Source organism: Schistocerca americana, chromosome X (assembly GCF_021461395.2).
Source record: "Schistocerca americana isolate TAMUIC-IGC-003095 chromosome X, iqSchAmer2.1, whole genome shotgun sequence".
Classification (NCBI taxonomy): Eukaryota; Metazoa; Arthropoda; class Insecta; order Orthoptera; family Acrididae; genus Schistocerca; species Schistocerca americana.
Genome location: NC_060130.1, coordinates 283,289,009 through 283,314,315, shown reverse-complemented (window position 1 = coordinate 283,314,315; position 25,307 = coordinate 283,289,009). Strand labels below are relative to the sequence as shown.

Here is a 25,307-nt window from a genome sequence, read left to right as displayed (position 1 = left end):
TGTCTGAATTTAAACGTCGCAAGCTGCAGCAAAGGACAGGCAGTGCCACGGATGTTACTCACCTAGGACATTTCCATAACTGTATCTGAGATAGTGTTTTGTCATTTGAAGCTGTTGCACACTAACGGTCACTTATGTCACTTACATAGGATGTGATCTTTAAGTACTATTTTGGAACCCATGTTCACTTGAATTTTTTGCTTCAAATGATCATTCCTGTCATATCCCTGAACACTGACCATTCCTCCTGGGACACCCTGTATAATTAACTGCTACATATTACCAATACAATTCAGAAAAATGTAGTCTCAGTTTAGTGCACGTACAGTAGTACTTCATGCATGATCATCTTTACATATAGTGTTAGAGAAGTACAGTTACGTACTGTGTTAGCATAGGAAGCTATAGTAGCATCTGTAAATACTGTATGTTAGTTCAAACACACATGTAGCAGTGAAATGTTCAAAAAGCAGTTGCAGACTTATCAACACAAGAAAAATCTCAATTTTCATGGCTATAGATATTAACAAAAATCTTGAAAGATTTAGTACAATAAGGATTGGTAAGGAACACACTATTCTCAGTATTTTTTTTATAACAGAAATATGATTCATAAAATATTCTATTTGACTTCAGTTTCATAAATGACTACCAGCAACACCATGTTCTGTAATCCCTGCATGTTTGTAGTTAATTACTAGGAAAAGGAAGACCACGATTTGACATTCAGTCGTTACCTCACTATTAACCCTCTGGTGGGCATGCCGCAGCATACGCACCACAACACTTTTGATTGTCCACTGGCTGGTGCTAGTTGTCAGTTTCCATGGAATCTAGTATGCAGTCTTCATCCTACATGGAATGTGTGTAACCTTGTTTGAAACCAAACCTGGCCATTGTTCTGTTGCAACAGCAGTGTTAACTTCAATTCTGCTTCTGCAGTGTGATTGCCACCACGCGCTTAGTCATGTAATTATTTGTTCAACATTATATGCATATTCTTGTTTAGAGTGTTATTTTTTTGTTTTATGGGTACACAATATTTATTTCCAGGGAAAGTGATATTATAGGGGATCCTGAAGAGATCCTATGAATTCTAGCGGATATTTTGGAAGATGAGTTGACATGTGATGAATCTGAAATCGATTTTGATATGAAGAGGAAATTATTGAAGCTGACAACCACAGTAGTGAATCCGAACAGTCACAGGAAGAAGATGACAGTGAAGAAACAGCAGCACATGATGTTACGAAAGGTAACTATACATTCTATATTGGAGAAGATGGTGAAATTCTTTGGATTACTCAGCCCCTAGCTGCAGGGAAAACAAGTGCTAAAAACATTACCAGAACTTTACCGGGCCCAAAAGGGACTGCCAGAAACACACTTACACCTTTAGATGCATTTTATCTTTTTATCACTAAAACATGATAGAAGACATCGTAGTTCATACCAAGAGAAGGATCGGGAAAAAAATGTAGTGATACCAACCATTCTAGAGCTCGTGATTGGAAAGACACTTCAACTTCAGCAGAAGAAATTCATGCTCTTTTCGGTGCAATTTTTATGATTGGCATAAAGAAAGGACATTATGTCAACTGCGGTGAACTGTGAGCATCTGATGGTGCTGTTATGGCTATCTTACAATAACTTTTCAGTTATAAACCTTTCCATTTTATTCTTAGAGCAATTAGGTTTGACAATATAGAAAGAAGAATTGAATGAAGGTCTACAGATAAACTGGTACCTCTTCGTGAGTTTCACCAAGAATTTGTAAAGAACTATATTGCTCATTATAATGCCAGTTAATTTGTGACAACTGATGAAATGCTGCAGGCCTTTAGAGGCCATTGTGGTTTTGTACAGTACATTCTAAATAAGCCTGTGAAGTATGGTATCAAAATATAGGCCCTCAGTGACGCAAAAACATTTTATATCATCAATTTCGAAGTGTATTGGGAAAAACAGTTCGCTGGGCCATATCTAAAATCAAATAAACCTGAAAATGTTGTCGAAAGACTAGTAACTCCCATAGAGAGCACGAACAGGAATGTTATGACTGATAACTATTACACCAGTTATAGCCTACATCAGAATCTACTACATAAAAAGTTGACCACCATTGCCACTTTGGGGGGAAAAAAAAAGGAAATTTCACCTAAATTTCAGGCTAATAACACAAGGGAAAGCAAATCGACAATCAATGGCTTTCAGTACGATTTCTGTTTATCTTCAACTGTCACAAATATCTCTACGATGCATGGTACAAATGAAATTGACGTCGAAAGTGGGAAATCAGCAGTAAATTTAGACTATAGCGGAACCAAGGGAGGAGTGGATACTATGGATCAGATGTGTGCATCATATACAACAGCCAGAATAACCAGGAGATGGTCGCTGGCCTTATTCTGTCAACATCTTGATATTGCAGGAATAAATTCGAACGTCATCTTTAACCGCTACCCAGACAATAAAAAAACCTGTCGTGTAGTCTTATGAATGTTCATCTAGGACAAAGAGCAAAATTAATGAACCTTCCAAAAGATATACAGATATTTCTTGAAAAATTCAGAAAAGGAGGCCCAGTTCCTGACAAACCTAAACCTGAAATATGTCACATATGTAGACGAAACAAAAATGCCGGGACGAAGACATCGTGCAGCAATTGTGGAAACAATGTCAACAAGAAGCATTCTCGTCAGAACGTTGTGTGTTTATCTCGTGATGCTAATGACCCGTGGATGGAAGTTTGTTCTGTCTGGAGATGTTTATTTATGTAACATATTTTAATAGAGTTGGCTAATTTCTTTTTCTTTTTCTTTTATCTGAAATAAATAATTACTGCAATGACATGGGGTTTCATTTCAGTTTTTACCCTTTGGTTTGCCTAAAAACAGTGCGAAGACATAATTGTGGTGTAAATGCCGGGGCGTGCCCACCAGAGTGTTAATGTCTGGGCCATCAAAACCAAGACAACTCGCTTGACTCTGCACCAGTAATTTGATAGTTATTTCTTGCATGGACAGCAATGATGACCTCACATATTAGCTCTTTTATCACTAAGCAAACCACAATTTCGGTAACTTCTGCTCAAGCTTTAATTCTATCTATTACAAACTGAGTACTGATTAAGTTTCTGTATGTTGTATCTCTGTCCTCAGTTCCGGTTGTCAAATGCTGAAATTCTGCATTTCTAATGTATAGCAACTATCTCATTTGAATGCAATTAACATTACTTGTTTTCGTAGTCTTCACAAACACTGCTATTGTCATCAATTTGGGCCACTCATTTGATTTGTCAGTATGACTACACCAAAACTAGCAGCAAACTGTAAAAATCAGTTGTACTTCCCTTGCAGTTAAGTCCTCATGAACTACGAGCCTTGTGTTCAAACAGTTTATTGTTATGAAACTTCCTGGCAGATTAAAACTGTGTGCCCGACCGGGACTCGAACTCGGGACCTTTGCCTTTCGCGGGCAAGTGCTCTACCAACTGAGCTACCAAAGCACGACTCACGCCGGTACTCACAGCTTTACTTCTGCCAGTATCTCGTCTCCTACCTTCCAAACTTTACAGAAGCTCTCCTGCGAACCTTGCAGAACTAGCACTCCTGAAAGAAAGGATATAGCGGAGACATGGCTTAGCCACAGCCTGGGGGATGTTTCCAGAATGAGATTTTCACTCTGCAGCGGAGTGTGCGCTGATATGAAACTTCCTGGCAGATTAAAACTGTGTGCCTGACCGGGACTCGAACTCGGGACCTTTGCCTTTCGCGGGCAAGTGCTCTACCAACTGAGCTACCGAAGCACGACTCACGCCCGGTACTCACAGCTTTACTTCTGCCAGTATCTCGTCTCCTACCTTCCAAACTTTACAGAAGCTCTCCTGCGAACCTTGCAGAGCTAGCACTCCTGAAAGAAAGGATATAGCGGAGACATGGCTTAGCCACAGCCTGGGGGATGTTTCCAGAATGAGATTTTCACTTTGCAGCGGAGTGTGCGCTGATATGAAACTTCCTGGCAGATTAAAACTGTGTGCCCGACCGGGACTCGAACTTGGGACCTTTGCCTTTCGCGGGCAAGTGCTCTACCAACTGAGCTACCGAAGCACGACTCATGCCCGGTACTCACAGCTTTACTTCTGCCAGTACCTCGTCTCCTACCTTCCAAACTTTACAGGAGCTCTCCTGCGAACCTTGCAGAACTAGCACTCCTGAAAGAAAGGATATAGCGGAGACATGGCTTAGCCACAGCCTGGGGGATGTTTCCAGAATGAGATTTTCACTCTGCAGCAGAGTGTGCGCTGATATGAAACTTCCTGGCAGATTAAAACTGTGTGCCAGACCAGGACTCGAAGTGCAAGGTTCGCAGGAGAGCTTCTGTAAAGTTTGGAAGGTAGGAGACGAGATACTGGCAGAAGTAAAGCTGTGAGTACCGGGCGTGAGTCGTGCTTCGGTAGCTCAGATGGTAGAGCATTTTCCCGCGAAAGACAAAGGTCCCGAGTTCGAGTCCCGGTCGGGCACACAGTTTTAATGTGCCTGGAAGTTTCATATCAGCGCACACTCCGCTGCAGAGTGAAAATCTCATTCTGGAAACATCCCCCAGGCTGTGGCTAAGCCATGTCTCCGCTATATCCTTTCTTTCAGGAGTGTTAGTTCTGCAAGGTTCGCAGGCGAGATTCTGTAAAGTTTGGAAGGTAGGAGACGAGATACTGGCAGAAGCAAAGCTGTGAGTACCGGGCGTGAGTCTTGCGTCGGTAGCTCAGATGGTAGAGCACTTGCCCGCGAAAGGCAAAGGTCCCGAGTTCGAGTCCCGGTCGGGCACACAGTTTTAATCTGCCAGGAAGTTTCATATCAGCGCACACACCGCTGCAGAGTGAAAATCTCATTCTGGAGTTTATTGTTATGGTTTTTAACACTTTGGAACATTTCCCATTACAACACACAATTTATCTTAGAGAGTTAATTACCAAGACACGGAATTTACGAATGTGACGGAAAATTACAGTAACGAAAAACTAAAAAGAAGCACCTATAAATATGTGGCACACGAAGTTTATATTTACACACTTCACTTATAGAGGGAATGAAAGGCAATGATTCAAAGCTGTGAAATTTAAGTTAGTTTAGTAAACATTGTGAACATGACTACAGCACTGATTGAGCACAATTTGTGCAATTCACTGAATTTAAGTAAGCTTCTGTTGCAGACTTGTGTGATGTTGGATGGCCCTTCTGAAGAATGGCCCAACATGTTCAACAACGAGGAGTCAGTCAGCTGTGTATTAACGAAAAGCAGCAAAGGTGCATGTATTCAATGGGCAAGTTCTGAATAGCAGCAGCATACTGATTTGCTCCTGAAACACTGTAATAGATGAGCACCCCATACTGATCACACAGTGCAAGCAGCACAGATTTGGACCAATATTGCAGCTGAATCACATCGTCAGCCAGGAGCATCAGGAACTGTTTACTGGTAGATGGACTACAAACAAAGGCACCAATCACGAGGCTTCCTGTCACACATCATCGTCTTGCAGTGCACTTTCGATGATTAAACAAATTACATAACAGAAAGGGAAGGAAGAACAGTGCATGTTGTGATTGATGATGAGAGCAGAGTCTGCTATATAGTATTTGTAATGATTATTTATGAGTGCAATACTAATAAATATACAAACAGAACAGAAAAAAACTGGCAACACCACGGAACAACAATGGAAGTGTGTATTTTGAACTGCTGTACATTAACAAATTTCTCTGAACAACCCTCAAAATAGTGTTTCAGAACTATCACCAGATATAATTCTTATAACATGCTTCTGTATTCTAAAATTATCATCCCAGTATGATGAATTTCCCAAAAATTTGATGGTGTAACTTATCAGTGAAATGAAAACAGAACAAACTAGTTTCTTTGTTTTTAAATCACTTACAGCTGGAATCACACGTATAACAAATTGAACTGAACTAAGGTTTTCCATAAACTCTAGGGCATGGGCTTTCTAATGAATGTAATCATATGTTTTGTTAAAATTCCTGCTGCTAGTTACTAGGAGGGGGAGGGGGCAGAAGGGGGGGAGGGGAGAGTGAATTAAAAAAATAAATAAACAAAACTTTTTAAAACAACCTGTCCTATAGCCCTTACATAAGAAGTTCACTCTTAGAATATAAGTATTTTTCTGTCCTTACTGTTCTTAACATACTGCAACTCCCACATACTTTCTTTGGTTAATTTAGGTCTCTTTTTAATATGAAGTAAGCATTATCTTTGCTTATTGGATGGTCTTTGCATTGTAAACAAAGACATAGAATGTAAAGCACATGCCTCAGACTGAAATTCACATTAAGAATATGAAATGTTTGTGTGCCTTACAGATTTATTTAAAATGGGTGCACTGTTTTCACTCCAACAGTTCGTGCATTGCCCTGAAAAAGCCTAAAAACCAAAGCAAGATGGAGTGCTGTCCACTGAAACATATGTAAACGCATGCATCTGTTTCAGCTTTTACCTACTCAGATATGGGAACACTAGCATGTTTTTGCCATCCACACAATATACAGAGTGGCACTAAATATTCAAATATTCCTGTCCAGTACAAGAGCTGATGAAATACTGATCACAAAAACATTAAATATGATTTGAAAAGTCAACCATCTGAAGATGGGTATGGTAGCTCAAAATCAGTTATGGGATTAAAGAAAGATCTTTTAAAAGTATTTGTAGAGTGGAAATCAATAATGGACTACATGTAAAAAATTATTTTTTAGTTAGACCTGAAAAATCAAGCTAAGTGTCACTGCCAACAACCTGAAGAGCAAACTAAGCACTACAATTATTTCTCGTAGTGCAGATAAGGCCCGAAAGATAGCAGGATTGTTATGTGCTGGCCTACTGCTGAGGCTGAAATCAGGTTAAATGCCACAAAGCTTTGTAATTTTCTACAGCAGGTGACACAGATTTAGCACAGATTGAAAAATGTAAGAGGCTGGAAGAATGTCAGAGTGTCAAGTACCTAAGGATCTCGTAAAACTTATGGAGAATGCAACACCTAACAATCCATTTGTGGTTACTATGCTCCAGCCTCAGGACTTTTTCATTTTAAAAAAGTAGCCGACACACACAATAACACAACAAAAATAAATATTTCCAAATGTAGTTGAATTCAAGTGAAAAAAATTGCACCTGGTGTTGTCAAGACGAGAACAGTGTTTAACGAACTTGAAGACTGGAGCACCTACAAGATTTTCAAGGAAGGGGTTACCACTGACAAAATAAAGAATTTTATTTTAACATCACAACAATTCAAAAACAAACTGTCAGCTCAAGAGAAAAAGGATCTGCAACAAATGCTGCTGTCTTTTAAAGTAGCTAACAGAACATTTTTCAAATAGTTAATCAATTAAAATTTCTTTGTCCTTTACAAAATTAAATGAAGGACCAAAAATAATTTAACCACAGGATAATCTCTGCAAAATATATCAATAAAATTATTATTATAAAAAAACTGATGAACAATTGTGATTTCTTTCATCAGTATTTATCTTGTTTTTGCCGATACCTGTACAGCATTAAGCACGTTCTGTGTTTCTAAGAATAAAATATTTATTTTCAAAGGAAGGGAAGTTCAAAGAAATCACAACAGTTGTATGACTCTTGCTGTAGTGATAAATAAAAAATATTGTACTGGTTTTTTCATTAAAATAGTTTTGTCAATAAATAAATAAATAACTAAACAAATACTACGTAACTCGGAATCAGATTTTTTGGCACTTGGCCCATTATTGACTTTTACTCTACATTTGTCTTTGGTTGATTCTTCAACAATCCTTAATGGTCACATTGTTTGCAAGATACAGCATGGATAAAATAATATTCCTTTTTATTGAAAATTCAAGATACGTAAATTAAAAGTAGTAAAACCATAAGACAAAATGGAAGTAGTGAGATTCCAACATACCATAATGCGTAGCCCTTGGAACTGTGAAATTATAGTGGTCCTTCTGTTGCTTTGTGACAGATGGTTGGTCCATTTCCAAAGATCCTGAAACAGAAGTACTCGGTAACCAAAATAAACATGAAACCAAGGCCATGTTATGTATTCAAAACTATTAACGAATATATGTCACAGGCCACAAAATAATTAATCACACTGAAGTGTAATATTGTCAGTTAAAATAAAAGATAAGATTTTCTTAACTTCTGGTTGCTTTGTAGACAGAAATTTCATAACAACTGACTCCTTAGCAAGTAACACATATTTCTCTACAAAATCAGTCTTGATGCATCTGTACATACAACACTGCAATAATATACTTAAAATTGATGTAAGAGGAACAGCTTTCACCCGCATTAATTAAGAAACCATGAACAAACTATGAGGCACAAACAATAATCAAACAAACTGATTTCTTTTACTGAGTGTGAGGTAAAATGAAATAAAGAGAAAGAAGTCTGACAATAAAATTCAGTTATACACATGAAAGTTCCATGTTGCACAACACAGTTAAGATAATATTTTTCAAAGGAGACAAAAGCTGTTTTTTTTTTTTTTTTTTTTGGGGGGGGGGGGGGGGGGGCGCTGATGGAGCAGGAAGTTGGTAGGTGTAAGTGCAGAGATCCAGAACATAACTATTATTATTTACTGAAATATTTTTGTTTTTTACTTGGGATACAATATTTTAGAATTTGCAAATGAAAAACATACTCTTTTCTAATATTTCTGTAATTCCTCGATGATCTGCTTCAAGTTCATATTTAAATTTGAGAAGTTCCTGATCCAGTTTTCTCAAGTATCTTTCCACCAAGTCATGCATCTGGGTAGCCATTGCCACTTTTTCATCTGAAACAAGTATTTAAATAGAAAGAAATATTGATGATAAATACAAAGGGCAAACTATAACTTCTATTTGCATACCTGCAAAGTCCAGTGTTCTAATATAGTCTCGGCATATCAGCTGATATTCACGGTCTTTCTCATGTGCTTTCATTCTCCGCGCTGCTGCAAAGAAGAGCTTCACCCGTTTTTCAAGACTTTCAAGGTTATCTGAAAGAAATAAAACCAGCTTTCAATATTATGGCAGGCATTAGGCATCCTTTACAGTTTCAAATATATCTAAACCAATGGATAATAGTTTCTGTTAATATTATCCTAATACAGGAAATTGATTGCCACTTACTAAGAGCCAATATAAATGTCAGTATTTACTGGAATTTTTCCTACATTATTGCATATAATTAAATTGTTTATAATTTATTCAGCTTGCTAAGAATGATGGTAAATTATTTTATAGGAAGGCCCTCCACAATTCACAGCAGTAGTAGAAGGACAGCTACAACAAAGTCAGGTATTAGTAAGAATCAAATATATGTAGCTAAATCTTTTTTTCAAAAGCAATGAATCATTAATTTCCATTTCCAGAGATTTTCATTTGCAGCTTATGTTATGACTACTGCCACTTTCAGTAAACAGTTATGTCAACAAGGTTACATATCTAAAGATTACATAAAAAAGTGACTCATTTCAACAGCAATCAGTCACAGTTCAATTAACCAGTTTTGACAGGCTGTTCTAGCAGCAGTACATGTAACACATCTCTAGTGGTCATTTAGTCTTAATGAAGTGGCTAATCTATACATTCACTTTATGTTTAACATCATTTGTATGTAACAATGGCTAATTTTTGTCATTTTAGTGGATTCCCAAACTAATTTGAAGTGGGGAGGGGGGGGGGGCATCTGGAGCATATTTTCTTTTAATCATCAATGGGCAACAAGATATCACCTGCTAAGTAGGGTGACTTCATTCTTCTGGCTGTTACTTCCTCAGTGGAGCTACAAGACTGTGCTCCCCTGCTTGAAATCCTTCACTCTCAGATATAGTTCATCTGTATTGCTTCAAATAACATTATCAGGTCTTCTACTGATTAGACATGGTCAATATGGAATAATTTTTTCTGCATACTCTTGTGATATCTGCTATGACAGTCTAACTTCCAACACGCTAACTCCCACTTCTTGTTTTGAGTTTTGTAACATGTCATTTTTTGGTCTTGTGTTATAATTTAAATACCAAGCCTGTAGTATCATAGTTTATAGATACTGCCAGAGCCAGTTCCTCTAAGATTATTGTGGGTGCCGCAAGCAGTGCTTTGAAAGATTAGTTGACACAAATGCACTTTAAATAAATATAATGTACTCAACTCTTGCAAAAGAACTCCTACAGTGTTGAAAACTTGTGACAGCTGTGGCTACTATAAGCAGAGGCCCAACATAGGCATGCATCTAAGTACACTGTCGACACCAACTGGTGAAATGCAAGTAATCTCAACTAGAAGCACTCTTGAATCATTAGCAGTGAGGATATAAGATTTGGCTCCTCAGAACATCACATTCACATTCACCATACCACATCATAACATCTAGTAACAAACTTTGTTGAATTTTTCATTGCTTTCAGGACATTTCTGTAGCGCTTTTACCATTTGTGTGTGTGGATATTTCTGTTTCAGATCTGTGATTTCCATTTTCTTTCAGTTAAGTTGTTCTTGCTGCCACATATTGATTTAGCTTCAGTATTTTTTGCTTTGCTATAGCTACCTTCAACCCCCAGCCCCGTGTATGCTTGCCCCGCACTTAGCTGTGCACCAATGCTCGATCTAACACAGCTTCTTTAGTTACAGGTGCTAAATAATGACCCAGCTTACTGAGATGATGAGGGCCTTCATTCAAATGCAGACAGCAACCAGTGAGAATCACAATCAGATGCCACCACCTAGGCAGGGCCACAACTTAGGCAGCCATCATTGCTCTCTCCATTTCACCTATCTGAGGAGGACAAAGAGGGCTGGATAGAGTACTTAGCCCAGTTTGACGCTCATCTATCTGCACACCAAACACTAGGTACTGTTAAACAACCCCTTTTCTAATCAATGGCCAGAGTGTGAGTGTATACAACATGCTGCAAATTGGTCCCCATTTTGTGGCCAGATCTTATACAATGTGAAGAATTAATTTATGCTTTGAATAGATACTATGATGAGAAAGTCCATATGGTGGTTGCATGGTTTAACTTTTTCAAACTAAAGAAGCAGTCAGGACAAAATAATAGAAAGTGAGTGACGGACTTACATGGGCTTACTAGGTAGTTTAACATTAAATATGAGTATGGCAAATATATTTTGACCTCATGATATGTGACACTATTACTCAGAATGTGGGTGATAATAGAATAAGGAAAAACACTCTCAAGTATCCCAACCCTGCTTTGCAGCAAGTTTTGCAAATTATTGACTATCAAGACTGTTGTGACAGTGTTGTAGATAGTTCTCAATCAAAATTTTCGCTGTGACACCTAGCAATAGCACTGCACATCCACGTAAACATACCGCTTAAAAAGTCGAGCATACAGCAGCCTATGTGGCTCAGCACAGTCAGCCACGTAAACAGCCAGGTTAGCAACTTACTGGCATGAAGTCTTGCCCGCACTGCTCCTCAGTGCATAAGCATCACACATGCCTGTCACAAAACGCAACTTGTTTTTCATGTAGCAAGAACAGATATGTTCAAGAAGTATGCTTCCAGAAAAAGAAGGCTCCCTCTCCTACTATATGCCCACAGAAATCAAACTTTGTTGTACATGTTGTGTATTCTTAACAAAACAGTGCTTCTAGTGTGGATCAGAAATATGATAGCTGTGCAATTCAAAAAACCAGTAACTTCTTCTTCGGTTCACCGCCACTCGAACAAACTCTTTGTAGACCTTGTGATACCTGGCCAAACTATTCAGTTGCAATTAGATATGGGTGTCACAGTTTCTTTGCTCAGTCACAATACTAATGATCTTCTTCGCAAGCCCAAGCTGTAAAAATCACACACTATGCTTACAGCAAATGATTGACAAGACATTCCAGTGCTCAGTTCTTGCAGCTTTCCTGCTGTGTACCAGAATTTGCAAAAGACTGTATTCGCAGAATAGTGCAAGTATATTTGGCCTTGATTTGTTTGGGTGCGTGTGGTAGAAAATGTGTTGTCAGTTACTCCCTTTGATTCGAAGGACAGTGTTGCTCACTTGTGTGCTGGATTCAAAGACTTGTTTGCAGCCAAATCTTCTCATTTCGTTGTGCATGTGACCATAAAAGATAGTGCACAGCCACACTTTTTCGGGGTTCACACTGTGCCACATGCGCTCCGTGAACAGGTTGCTCAGGAACTTTCACAGTAGCAGGACAGTGGCGTTACGGCACCATCACAGCCAGTTAGTAGGTATCTCTATTAGTACTGATCAAGAATCCTTCAGGCAAACTGGGTATTTGTGCAGACTTCAAGGCAACAGTGAACCCTCATACAGTGATCGATTCATTTCCTTTACCTCTACCCGATGAACTTATGGACCATTTGGGAGCTGATCGTTACTTCTCCACGACTGACTTATGTGATGCCTACTTCCAGATCCCTTTAGATGAACAATCACAGCAAGTGTTTGTCATTAATACACAAGAGGACTCTTCAAATTCCTTTGTTTGCCTTTTGGAAGTGCATCTGCACCAGCAATTTTCCCATGCTATTTGGAGGAATTAACTGCATCTGTGCCTTCGTATACAAATTATTTAGACGATATAGTGGTATCAGGTGGCATAGCAGATGAGAACCTTAGTAATTTGTGCACCCTGTTCCAATTCAGGCCTTAAATCCAACACAGACATACGTGTGTTCTTTAAAACAGAGACTGAGCAATTGGGGCATGTAATTAATAATCAGTGTGTTCATCCAAAGCAGTCTCACTAGCAGGCCATTCGTGACATCAAACCTCCAAGGTATGTTACTGAATTACAGTCAGTGCTACGGAAGCTGACATATTACATCCACTTCATTCAGAATGCAGCTCAAATTGCGGCACTGTTGCACCACCTTCACCACCTCGAATGTACCTTTTGTGTGGTTGCAGGAATGTGATATTGCTTTTTGATGCCTCAAAGAAGCTTTTCTCAGTGATCGTTGCCTAGTTCATTTTGTTCCTTCCAAACCTGTAGTCTTGGCCATGGATGCCTATTTGTACAGCAGTGACGCTGTACTCTCGCACAGGATTGGTTCTGCTGACAGACCAATGGCCTTTACCTCCAAATTGCTAAACAGAGCTCAGAGCAACTATTTTCAAATGGAGAAAGAGGCTTCTGCTATTATCTACGGATACACTAAATTTCATCAGTATTTGTACAGAAGGAAGTTCTACTTGGTCACCAACCACAAGACTTTGCAGACACTTTTCAATACGGTCCCCAATTGCATTGCACAGGAATTGCAACACTTATCATTCTACCAATACAAGATGATGTACAGTCCCACATCCAAGCATGTCAAAGCACACACACTTTCATGTCTTTCCTTGGGACCAGATGCAGGCTTTGATGCAGCAGAAACATCTTGTTGCCACACTGACGCAAATGACTCTGACGCACTGAATCAGTTTCCATTAGATCACCTGAAGATTGTCCATGCCACAGTACTGGATACAGACTTGCAGATTCTGTTGCACTGTCTTCACTGGTTGGCCTCGGACCATGAAACATACTGTTAGCCCAGTAGTTCAAAAATACTTTGCACATCGGCACGACTTGTCTGTGCTACAAGGTGTCACATTTCTATGCACTGAATCTGAACAATCATGTGTTGTGATTCCAAATGTTCTCCAGAGACATGCTCTTAGTTTGCTTCATCAGGGTCACTGGGCATAGTCTGCACCAATCTATTAGCTCATTTTCATTGCACATGGTTTGGCATGGACTCACAAATAGAGTAGATTATGGCTCAGTGCCATGCTCACACGAAATACCAGGCAGCCCCTCCTCAAAAGTCCTTTAATTAGCTAAAGCCTGACACACCTTGGCAATGGCTGCATTTGGATTTTGCTGGATGCTACTGCAACACTCGTTAGCCAACTGTCATCGATGCATATAGCAAGTTTCTTTTTGTGGTTCCCATGTGCTCTACAATAACACAGTGCACACATCAAGCTCTGCAATCCATAATTTTGCCTTCAGAGTTTACCAGAGTGGCTTGTGACTAATAATGGACCTCAATTTGTGACGCACTTTTTACACAGCAGATGGATAAACTACACACCCACCACACATGGGACTAAGCTTTGCTGCTATTCTTGTCATCCTACTGCTCCCAGCATCACAACAGCGCATGACTGGTGGTGTTGCTTCACGGACAGCACCATCACACCTTGCTCCAGTTGCTGCACCCACACCGGCAGCTGGCACCTGTCACTGGGAATGTGGCAACATCATAAAGTTGCTTGGCAATTGCACATTTTTGATACAGGGTCCAGGAGGATTGCAGCAATGGCACCCCGAGTCAATTTTGCAGCTGTAAATTGCATGATCCTGTTGCCAAGCAAGTAGCAGACGTCCACAGTTGTTGGTTCCCTCCACTCTGCAGCTAGCCAGGGGACCGTCACACCTCTTCAAGACACATTTGCAGTTTGATCAGCAGAAGACCTTGTACCATCACTGGATGCACGCGCATGCCCTCAGTCTCGTTTCTCGGCTAGTGTCCTGGGTAGGTCTTAAGGCAAATGCCATGATGCAGACACGAGGTTGACTCCAGCCACAGCTTCGGCTCCTGTCTCCTCACCACTTCCTGCTGCCATACTCCCCCCTCCCCTCCCCTGCCTGCCAATGGTGAAGAGGTTCAGGAGGGGGGGGGGGTGGTGGTAGTACTGTAGCTTATTGGTACTGCCGGAGCTGGTGCCTCAAAGATTCTTGCGGGTGCAGGGAGCAGCACATTGAACATCACCACCAATGAACTATCTCCAACCCGCCAACCAATGAAGACTACCAGGACAGTGTTATAAGTGACAGAAACCTGGGCACCAGTCAACTAGTTCAATATTGCTTCTAGCCAAGATTATCTGTGTGCCACTAGTTGGTGTCAAATGTTAACCGAGTTCTTGATTGCTAGCTCTACCATCAAACATTCAGTGTACTTAGATGCATGCCAATGTCGGGCCTCTGTTTATAGCTAGCCACAGCTGCCCCAAATTGTCAACAGTGAGGCAGTTCTTTTGCACAAGCTGAGTAAATTATATTTATTTAAAGTGCACTTGCGTCAACTAATCTTTTGCTTGCCTTTTATGATTCCTTAGGTGACAAATCCTGCGGCCACCTTCCACCCATTTATCATTAGCAGCAAGGATGTAACATTTGGCTCCTTGAAACATAATAGTTACTGGTTCACATCATAACAAGGATAGAAACTGTTTTATTTACTGCTACAATTCCTTACTGATGTCTTCATTTTCATTCTAATTCAAGGCAACACCCAGATTGCTTGGTATATCTTATGAACTCTGAATAAATTTGCTACCCACTGTGAAGCTATTTCTGACACTTTCGGGACTATACAACAGTGGAAGCCTCCACGTATACATGGCTTACCTTGCAGTGAATCTCTGGGCTTACAGAGAGACCCAGCAGGCTTTGTGTGTGAAATCACCAACCAGGAAAATTACCTGTGGTTTAGGCAAGAGGTTTGGACATGAAGACAAGAAATACTTCTTACTTTTGGCACATTTATTTGAATTAGCAAACTGGCACTCGAGATCATGGAATATGTGAAATACAGGTAGCATATTCGCAACTGCAAATATGGACAACCATCAGCTGTAGAGTGGAATGACGACAATGAAAATTTATGCCAGCCCAGGACTCAAACCCGAATTTCCTGCTTATCGCGAGCAGTCACCTTACCATTTGGCTATCTGTGCACGACTCATGGCCAGACCTAAACTTCCATATGTCGTCAACCACACATCTACAACCTGTGCTCATACATCTGATATGTACATTCCCGTACAGGTGAGACATTTTACTTGGAAATCACTAGCCTTGTGTCGGCAGATAAATACATATTGCAGTGCCTGTGTTATTCTCAATTACGATGCATCATAATGGAATTGCATCTTAATTCATAAAAACACAGGAACTGCAATATTGTATCATATTATGGAATACAGGCTAGGTACTGATGAATACTGATGACATAAAGGGGATTTTCACATCACATGGTGGCAAGACTAGTCATCATACATCCATGGCAGCAATACAACGAACCCTCAACATCCACAGAAACGTACTGTGACACGGTGCAGACTAAACTGTGACAGGACATCACAGAAATATGATATGCATGGTAAGCCACTATGGAGCAACTTAGAGTGCCTTCAAAAGTCCATGAAGACACTGGTCTATGGTATAATGGCTCTGACTGTGCATTTTGTGCATACTCAAATACTAGCAAATCAAGATAACACATCAAACCCATTTGGATGACATTAGTTGTAGCCAGATAACTGACAGATCAGATGTCAGTAACAGTTTGTTGTAGGAGGTTTAGGAAGTAAATGTCATTTACAATGCGATTTCGTGACTCTGAAGAAGATTCCAGGAGAGAGATTAATCAGCAGTATGCTACAGCAGAGACCCAGGAGAGTTTTCTTGCTTAATTACCCAAATATATATATCAGGCCAACACAGGACCTGCCCATCTAGAGATCTTGCGTGTCTTGCACACTGTGAGCGAGCTCAGGAACAGTGGGGTAGTGTCCTGTACACAAAAAGAGTTGAGGTTTACCTATCCATATGATTCCTATCATCTGCCCTTTTGGTTCACTCTGGAACACTTTACAACACTATCAATGTTGTGGGAAAGAAGAACCAATATGGCAACAGCACTGTTGAAACCTCTGCGGTGGTATCATGTTGAGATGTTGAGAGCATGTACACCAGCATATGTTACCTAGGAGTACTGTGACGGCTGTTCTATAGGAATAACATTACACAACAGTAAATGGGGGACTCTTCTGTGTTACATGTGGACAGCTGGGAGAGGGGGGGGGGGGGGGGGGCAGAGCTGAGGGGGAAGCTAGTACCTGCAACATGAAAAAGTGGTCAGAGCCAGACTTGTGTCAAACTGAACATGCACAGAACACTAGGTTGAAGGAATGCAACCCTAACATTGCCTCCATGGATCTTTGGTGAGTTCAAAGGGGCACTTTATCATCAATGGCAGACATTACTGCAAACCAATCTGGACACATGGGGCACAATTATATATCTTGAGTTGCTATGCAAGGATATCACACTCTGCACTGATGCCACAAATTTTGTGCATGATTTATGTTAATTAGAAAATCAAAGAAAGGCAATTTAAGTATATGTTTCTGTTCAACAAATGTCAAATTTTATAGTAAAATGGCTCTGAGCACTATGGGACTCAACTGCTGAGGTCATAAGTCCCCTAGAACTTAGAACTACTTAAACCTAACTAACCTAAGGGCAACACACACATCCACGCCTGAGGCAGGATTCGAACCTGCAACCGTAGCGGTCGCGCGGTTCCAGACTGTAGCGCCAGAACCGGTCGGCCACCAGCGGCCGGCAAATTTTATAGTACCTTTGAACTTGTTACACTGGTATCTAGTATTGTGGTAATAAAATATTTGTATTCCTGACTTTTTTTTTTGTTTTGTTTAATATCTGCCTTTGCATTCACAATCCCAAAGTAACAGTAGCCATGGTTGTGGGATCAATGACATAAAATGGATTTGCACAAAAAGTGATTAAAAATTTTCCTGTTTTCTGGCACATAACTGCGAGAATAGCTAGAAAGTAGGAACTTAACAGATTATGTAAGTAGAATAAAACTGATTCCCTCTTCAAGCTACACTGTTATAAATGAAACATAAATATATCATAGACGTTGAAAATCTGTAGTGGAGGTGGTAGTAGCAGCAGTACTGCAAAGCAGGGACACTTTGTGTTTACTGGGGTAACTTTGCTCCAACTTTGAAACAAGATCCTATCCTGTCTAGAATATACTCTTAATAAACATTTCAAAACAGTTTCAGTTCTGTCCAACAGCTAACAGCGTCTGCTAGTGCCTACATTTCAGTTATTCTGCTGTTTGCTATCTTGGTTATTTCCTGTTAATCAAACATGTACTACCATATTTTTGAAATAATTTTTGTCTAGAGAAAGCAATATTTTGCTGCCAGGAAACGACTGAACAGGAGACAAATGTCATTCATGTATGTGTGGAAATTAGTTATCAAACCATACTCACAAAATTACAATTGACAGATTATTTATCACTGCAAGGTCATAAGCAGCCATGAAGATCATTTTCTGGGAAAACTGGTGCAACTTTCCACCACAGACAAGGTGGATAAAGTAGCTCCACACTATTTTCATTACTTTGTTTTAGACCTCATTCAACTTGGGATGAGTCTTCTTACACCGAAACATGAGTGCTGTTAAGAGAATAATGCTGTTATAGTACGGTACAAGTGGCAATGAAAGCTAGGACCTTGCCGATATGCAGATACAGCACTGAAAATGTGAAAGAATTCCCAGAATCCATAAAGAATGGAACACTTGCTTCATACATCATAAAATGGTTCTCAACTAGTGCTAGTTACTAGTAAACAATGTAAGAAGGAAAAAATCCCGACAGTGCTTGATTATTCTAGGAATGAACATCTATTAGAAGAAGAAATTAGTGATGAAAGTTCAGATGAAGACTGGGAATCATACAGACGAAATCAAATGGGAATGTTAGCAGCATCTACAGAGGATAGAGAGGCTCTAACAAAACTGTAAAAAAACTGAAACCAATCAGCAAGCAGAATGGTGTGTTCATGGTTATACAGTATGTCAATAAACTTAACTCAGGTGGTATTGAAAGTTTTAATGCATACTGTATAGTGCAACCATAAATACCATGATGCCATCTCTTGATAACCAGAAATGGCCTGTGAACAAAGATATATTTATTCACAAATGGGAGGATATACGAGGGCAGTTCAATAAGTAATGCAGCACATTTTTTTTCTCGGCCAATTTTGGTTGAAAAAACCGGAAATTTCTTGTGGAATATTTTCAAACATTCCCGCTTCGTCTCGTATAGTTTCATTGACTTCCGACAGGTGGCAGCGCTGTACGGAGCTGTCAAAATGGCGTCTGTAACGGATGTGCGCTGCAAACAACGGGCAGTGATCGAGTTTCTTTTGGTGGAAAACCAGGGCATCTCAGATATTCATAGGCGCTTGCAGAATGTCTACGGTGATCTGGCAGTGGACAAAAGCACGGTGAGTCGTTGGGCAAAGCGTGTGTCATCATCGCCGCAAGGTCAAGCAAGACTGTCTGATCTCCCGCGTGCGGGCCGGCCGTGCACAGCTGTGACTCCTGCAATGGCAGAGCGTGTGAACACACTCGTTCGAGATGATCGACGGATCACCATCAAACAACTCAGTGCTCAACTTGACATCTCTGTTGGTAGTGCTGTCACAATTGTTCACCAGTTGGGATATTCAAAGGTTTGTTCCCACTGGGTCCCTCGTTGTCTAACCGAACACCATAAAGAGCAAAGGAGAACCATCTGTGCGGAATTGCTTGCTCGTCATGTGGCTCAGGGTGACAATTTCTTGTCAAAGATTGTTACAGGTGATGAAACATGGGTTCATCACTTCGAACCTGAAACAAAATGGCAATCAATGGAGTGGCGCCACACCCACTCCCCTACCAAGAAAAAGTTTAAAGCCATACCCTCAGCCGGTAAAGTCATGGTTACAGTCTTCTGGGACGCTGGAGGGGTTATTCTGTTCGATGTCCTTCCCCATGGTCAAAAGATCAACTCTGAAGTGTATTGTGCTACTCTTCAGAAATTGAAGAAACGACTTCAGCGTATTCGTAGGCACAAAAATCTGAACGAACTTCTCCTTCTTCATGACAACGCAAGACCTCACACAAGTCTTCGCACCCGAGAGGAGCTCACAAAACTTCAGTGGACTGTTCTTCCTCATGCACCCTACAGCCCCGATCTCGCACCGTCGGATTTCCATATGTTTGGCCCAATGAAGGACGTAATCCGTGGGAGGTACTACGCGGATGATGAAGAAGTTATTGATGCAGTATGACGTTGGCTCCGACATCGACCAGTGGAATGGTACCGTGCAGGCATACAGGCCCTCATTTCAAGGTGGCGTAAGGCCGTAGCATTGAATGGAGATTACGTTGAAAAATAGTGTTGTGTAGCTAAAATATTGGGGAATAACATGGTGTATTTCAATGCTGAATAAAACAACCCCTGCTTCAGAAAAAAAATGTGTTGCATTACTTATTGAACTGCCCTCATATTTGAAGGTACAAACCCCTCATAACACTTAAATGAAAGGGGCATTTTCTCAGTGCCGGAACTGTTCGATGATAATGAGTCTAAGCAAAATGTGTTCCTGGTGTAGTCACTGACATACCAGCAAACCTAATGAAACATTGCCCTTTTCTTTGATAATAAAATGACACTTAACTTTTTCATGCTGGTGAAGTTTTTACATCTTAAATAAAATAACTGTACTACACTGAATTTTTATTATTTTTGTCCCTTTAATATCAAAAAATATATAAATGTTGGTTTACTATGGTCTTATGACGTAACACAAATTTTTTAAGGAGTGTGGTGGTGGTGGTAGTAGTAGTAGTAGTAGTAGTAGTAGCAGCAGCAGCAGCAGCAGCAGCAGTGTTTCAGGTAAATAGAGCAGATTATTACAGGGTTCAAAATACATGAAATCTCACCAAAATCGGAAGGCTCCTACTGAGCACCTATCAAATTGGCAAACTATGTTTACTTATGCTCTATGTTTGGATACCATCAAGAGCTATCTGCTGCAGGTAAGACCAACCTGGCAATAAAGCTTACTATTGGCTGCAGTGTTGTGGTGTACACCTAACTACAAGGATAAGCACAGTCTGGTGACCAATATCATGGCAAATATGCTGCACTATAGACAAATTTCTTTTCCTCTGGTATATTCCTCACTTATTTTCCTTTTGATCAGAGATAAATGAAGTCACATAAGGTATTTTAACACCTTAGAACAAACTAAATTATAAGTGAGACTAACAAGGGATTGGTGCAATTTGACAGGTGGAAACCTGCCCTAAACTTTATTACGTAGGACAAATTCACCGAAAGAAACATAGTGTCACAATTTTAACAACTGAGACAGACTGCAAGGATTTTTTAAAAAATTGTGAAAGTTACTCATTTTTGTTGCATGCTGAACTATTTATACTTGCAGTTTGTACAGGCCTTCCTGCCTAGCATGTGAATCAGCGAGTGAGCAGAAGCAATCATGACATGAGAAAACATTTTCACATTATGTGGGAACCACACGCGAATTTAAACACTGAAATCATATCAAAAGTATCATTTATTACAATGTTTTTGGATTACTTCAATCTAACAGTGAAACATTTGCAGCAGTAACTCTCCCAAATGTATGTAGCGAGAATAAAACTCGTGGCAGGTTTTGATATCACATGACATTCATTTCCCATAATTTCAATAGGTAATTTCACTTGTTGAAATAGAACAGTACACACAAGTACATCATGTTATAAAAGTTCGTGTAGTACAGCTCATTATATATATATATATATATATATATATATATATATATATATATATATATATATATATATATATATATATATATAAAATTTTGTACTTTTCACTCATGATGAAACTGTTTGTCATTTATTCTTTACTGTCAAACTGGCATACCTTAACAAAATAATTGATGCATTTATTGGAACTTCATAGTTATTACCAGTTTTATCTCGACAAAATTTGTATGGAGTGAGAAATGGCGCTGGCCGTTCTTCTGCATAATGTGGTGCATACCAAGCACACAAGTTCAAGTTTGCAAAACGAGAGTATGGAAACTGATAATACACAAATGACTTAAGTTTAAATAATATAGTTCACATGAAAAATCTGAAATGACAATGATCTATTGAAAAATACATTGCCGAGCAAGTTCCTAATAATATTGTCATGAGAATCCAAAAAAATTTTGCAACTGGTAAGTAGTAGTTATGAATGAAATAATTAAAATGACTTTTTTCCAGATTTTTCTACATTGATTAACTTTATTTCAGTAATTTTTTTTAAGGTCTTACTTTCCATCGAAGTTCCTGTATGCAGATATAAAGGTGTCAAAATAGTATCTCATTGATGCATATCACCTATTGTTATTCAATACGAAAATGTCATAACAATCAGCTATTGCATTCTTTTTTCCCACAAAAGGGAGAATCTGACTGTTTAGCAGTCACTGGAATAACCGCAAGCTTCACCTTCATGTCAGTTACGAAATTTTCAACCGTATCACCTAAAACGGCAACTCTTCTATACGTCAACTTAAAATAAACTTCATAATTTTACAACATCCTATTTGTACAACTTCTTCAATCTGCTTAACCATCACTAGGAAACCCAGAAATAACCAATGTGCATTTTGCTTGTGAATCTTTGTATAATTCTTTCTTCCGCTCATACAATTCGCCTTCTGATCCTACAAAACGGAACTGGCTTTTTACATGGATTAAATTAGGCAGCTTTTCCCATTTTTAATAAAAAATTTACAGGCTTTTCCTTGTCACTGAAAGTTATTTGTAGTATGGTACATCATTTCTTTGCACTTGGAAAGTAATCCTGGGGCGTATGCTTATTGGCACAACCATAAATCGCTAGAGAAGGAGGAGCGTCTAACGTCCCATCAACAACAAGTTCTTTAGAGATGGAGCACAAACTCAGATTAGGGAAGGATGGAGAAGTAAAGTGGCTGTGACCTTCCAAAGGAACTATCCCAGCATTTGCCTTAGGTGAAGTAGGGAACTAGTGGAAAACATAAATCAGGGTAGTCTGATGTTGGACCATCGTCCTCCAAATATGAGTCCAGTGTACTGACCACTGCGCTACCCTGCTCGGTTATTATCGCTTGTACCACAATTCCCAGTTACTATTGAAAAGTCATCTTCATTTGAATGAGCACCCATGAAATTAAGTAGCAAATCACAGTTTTTACATTACATCTTGGTAAGGCTATGGATGAAATAAGGGATTTCAGATTAGTATGGAACTCCGGGACCTGCACAAAGCCAGTTTCTGTGAACAGGAATATAATACGGAAACACAATGAACATTAATTTAGTTTTTTCTTCACTGTTAGCACTTGATGTTACCACAAAAGCAACTGGTTTGTTTCTGAATACCAAATGAGTTGCAGAGTCCAGTGAATCGTATCTGTGAACAGTTGTCCCAGAGAAACTAAAACTGAAGATCACTTTACAAATTACGGTTAGGATGTGTCATGGTATCTGCTGATGCTCCATCAATGGAAGCCATAAGCCAATTGTGTTGCACATGAGCAGACTTGTGTCTTGAGGCAGTGAAGTGAGGAGCAGCTTTGGCCTCCTCCGAGTTCTCTCGGGAGCACCCGGCCGGTTTTTTTCACAGTTTTTGATACACTTGAACAGTTTTAAGCCCATTTTTCTTACAATTTAATGCCCACATGTGCAAAATATAACTTGTGTAATGGGTAGTGCAACAAAGGCAGCAGATGTATGTACTTGGAAATTCTGCTGTCGCAGGACACACAGTATGTTTGTTATCATGCAATCTACTGTTGGTGCACTACTACAATTCTGTTTATCAGCTGTTTTAAGCTAAGAGTGATGCTTTCCTGCAAAGGAATTGAACGTCGTTTGTCACAGACTCTCATGAAATCACGCATGTTATCGAAAGGGATTTTTATTTACATTTTCTAGCAATTTCCTTTCTGTCTTCCCTTTGTGTGGTCTAGCTCCAAATGATGGCCGACATGTATCTTGCAAAAGGAAACAGTAATTCCCCCTGCTGAATGACACATAATGTCTACGCTGGCTAGGTTGTAACCATCAATTTTGTCACTAACCAACAGCTTTTGATGACGCTTGTTTGTGGACACAAAATGTTATTATCTTCACATGCCTTTTGGTGTTTGAGATTATCTCTCCTGAAACTTTCATGTCTAGAAGTGTTATAAGTGCAATTATTACACCTAAATTTCAGGACCATATTCAGACGTTTGGTATTAATATACCTTTGCAAGTTACTGCTACCACTGAATGTTGCACTACAAAACATGCAAATACACTGACAGAAAAAAATCGCAACACCAAAAAATATTTTATGTAAAGTAATGAAATTTTGAGAATACATTAGTCTAGGTAAGGCAACGGATGAAATAAGGGATTTCAGATTAGTATGAAACTCTATTATCGATCTTAAAACAACGCATTGCGTTGCTATAACCATTTTGTTGCAATACTGTGTTTGCTGCCAAGTGACATTACGCCAATGAAATACTTACAGTGGGTCTCGTCACTTGAAAACAAGGGAAAACCACTTGGAAGATACTCTGTCTTTGCCCATGGGTAAGTGGACTTTGGTGGTTAACTGTTGGTGATTTTGTGCCAATGTAGTGCCGTACCTTAATTATTGAGTGTCATTCTTCGGTACTTGCAGCTGTTGTAGGTTCTCGGTAACTATGTTTGTGCGTAGGCAGATTTAGGCGCAAAACTTTCTCTCTACTGCCACAGCGATTGCGCTGTATTCAAAATATTTAGTGCCAATCTCAGATTCATGAAACACGAGTTTATATACACTGACGGGACCTGCACAAAGCCAGTTTCCATAAACAGGTGATTAACATTGCAAGGTCACAGGATAATGTAACTGTGAGATAAGCAATCGCAAATGTGAACTGCTCATACATTAATAACCAGTGTAACTGCCAGAATGTTTGCATGCAAGCATGCATATGTCTATACATTGTATCATACAGGTGCCGGATTTCAAGTTTGTGGGATGGAGTTCCATGCTTGTTGCATGCGGTCAGTCAATAAAAGGGCAGTTAATGCTGTTTGTGGATGATGATGGAGTTGTCCGATATCGTCCCATATGTGCTCGAATGGAATAGATCTAGTGATCGACCAGGCCAAGGCAACATATTGACACACTGTAGAGCATGTTGGAAACACCCCTTGGAATGCTGTTCATTAATGGCAGCACAATAGGTCAAATCTTCAGGTTGACGTACAAATTTGCAGTCAGGGTGCATAGGAAAACCATGAGAGTGTTCCTGCTGTCATACAAAATCACACCCCAGGCCATAACCCTAGGCACAGGCCTAGAGTGTCTAGCACACACACGGGTTTGTTGCAGACCATCAGCTGGCCTCGTCCTAACCAAAACACGGCCATCATTGGCACCGAGGCAGAACCAGCTTTCATGAGAAAACACAACAGACCTCCACCCTGCCCTCCACTGCACTCTCCCTTGACACCACTTAAGTCGCAAATAGCGGTGGTTTGGGATGAGTGGCACACACGCTACAGGACATCTGGTTTGGAGCTGTC

General features: G+C 39.8%; 1 protein-coding gene across 2 annotated transcripts in view; it reads right to left on the bottom strand.

The window, feature by feature from the left end:
• LOC124556608 (inhibitor of growth protein 3-like) overlaps positions 1-25,307 on the bottom strand; it is a 192,272-nt gene that overhangs the window by 26,078 nt on the left and 140,887 nt on the right. For both annotated transcript variants that reach the window (XM_047130574.1, XM_047130575.1), the window contains 3 exons: positions 8,918-9,046; positions 8,708-8,842; positions 7,961-8,044 (listed from right to left, as the gene is read on the bottom strand). In XM_047130574.1, coding sequence (XP_046986530.1) covers positions 7,961-8,044; positions 8,708-8,842; positions 8,918-9,046 — 348 coding nt within the window. The remainder of the gene's footprint in view (positions 1-7,960; positions 8,045-8,707; positions 8,843-8,917; positions 9,047-25,307) is intronic.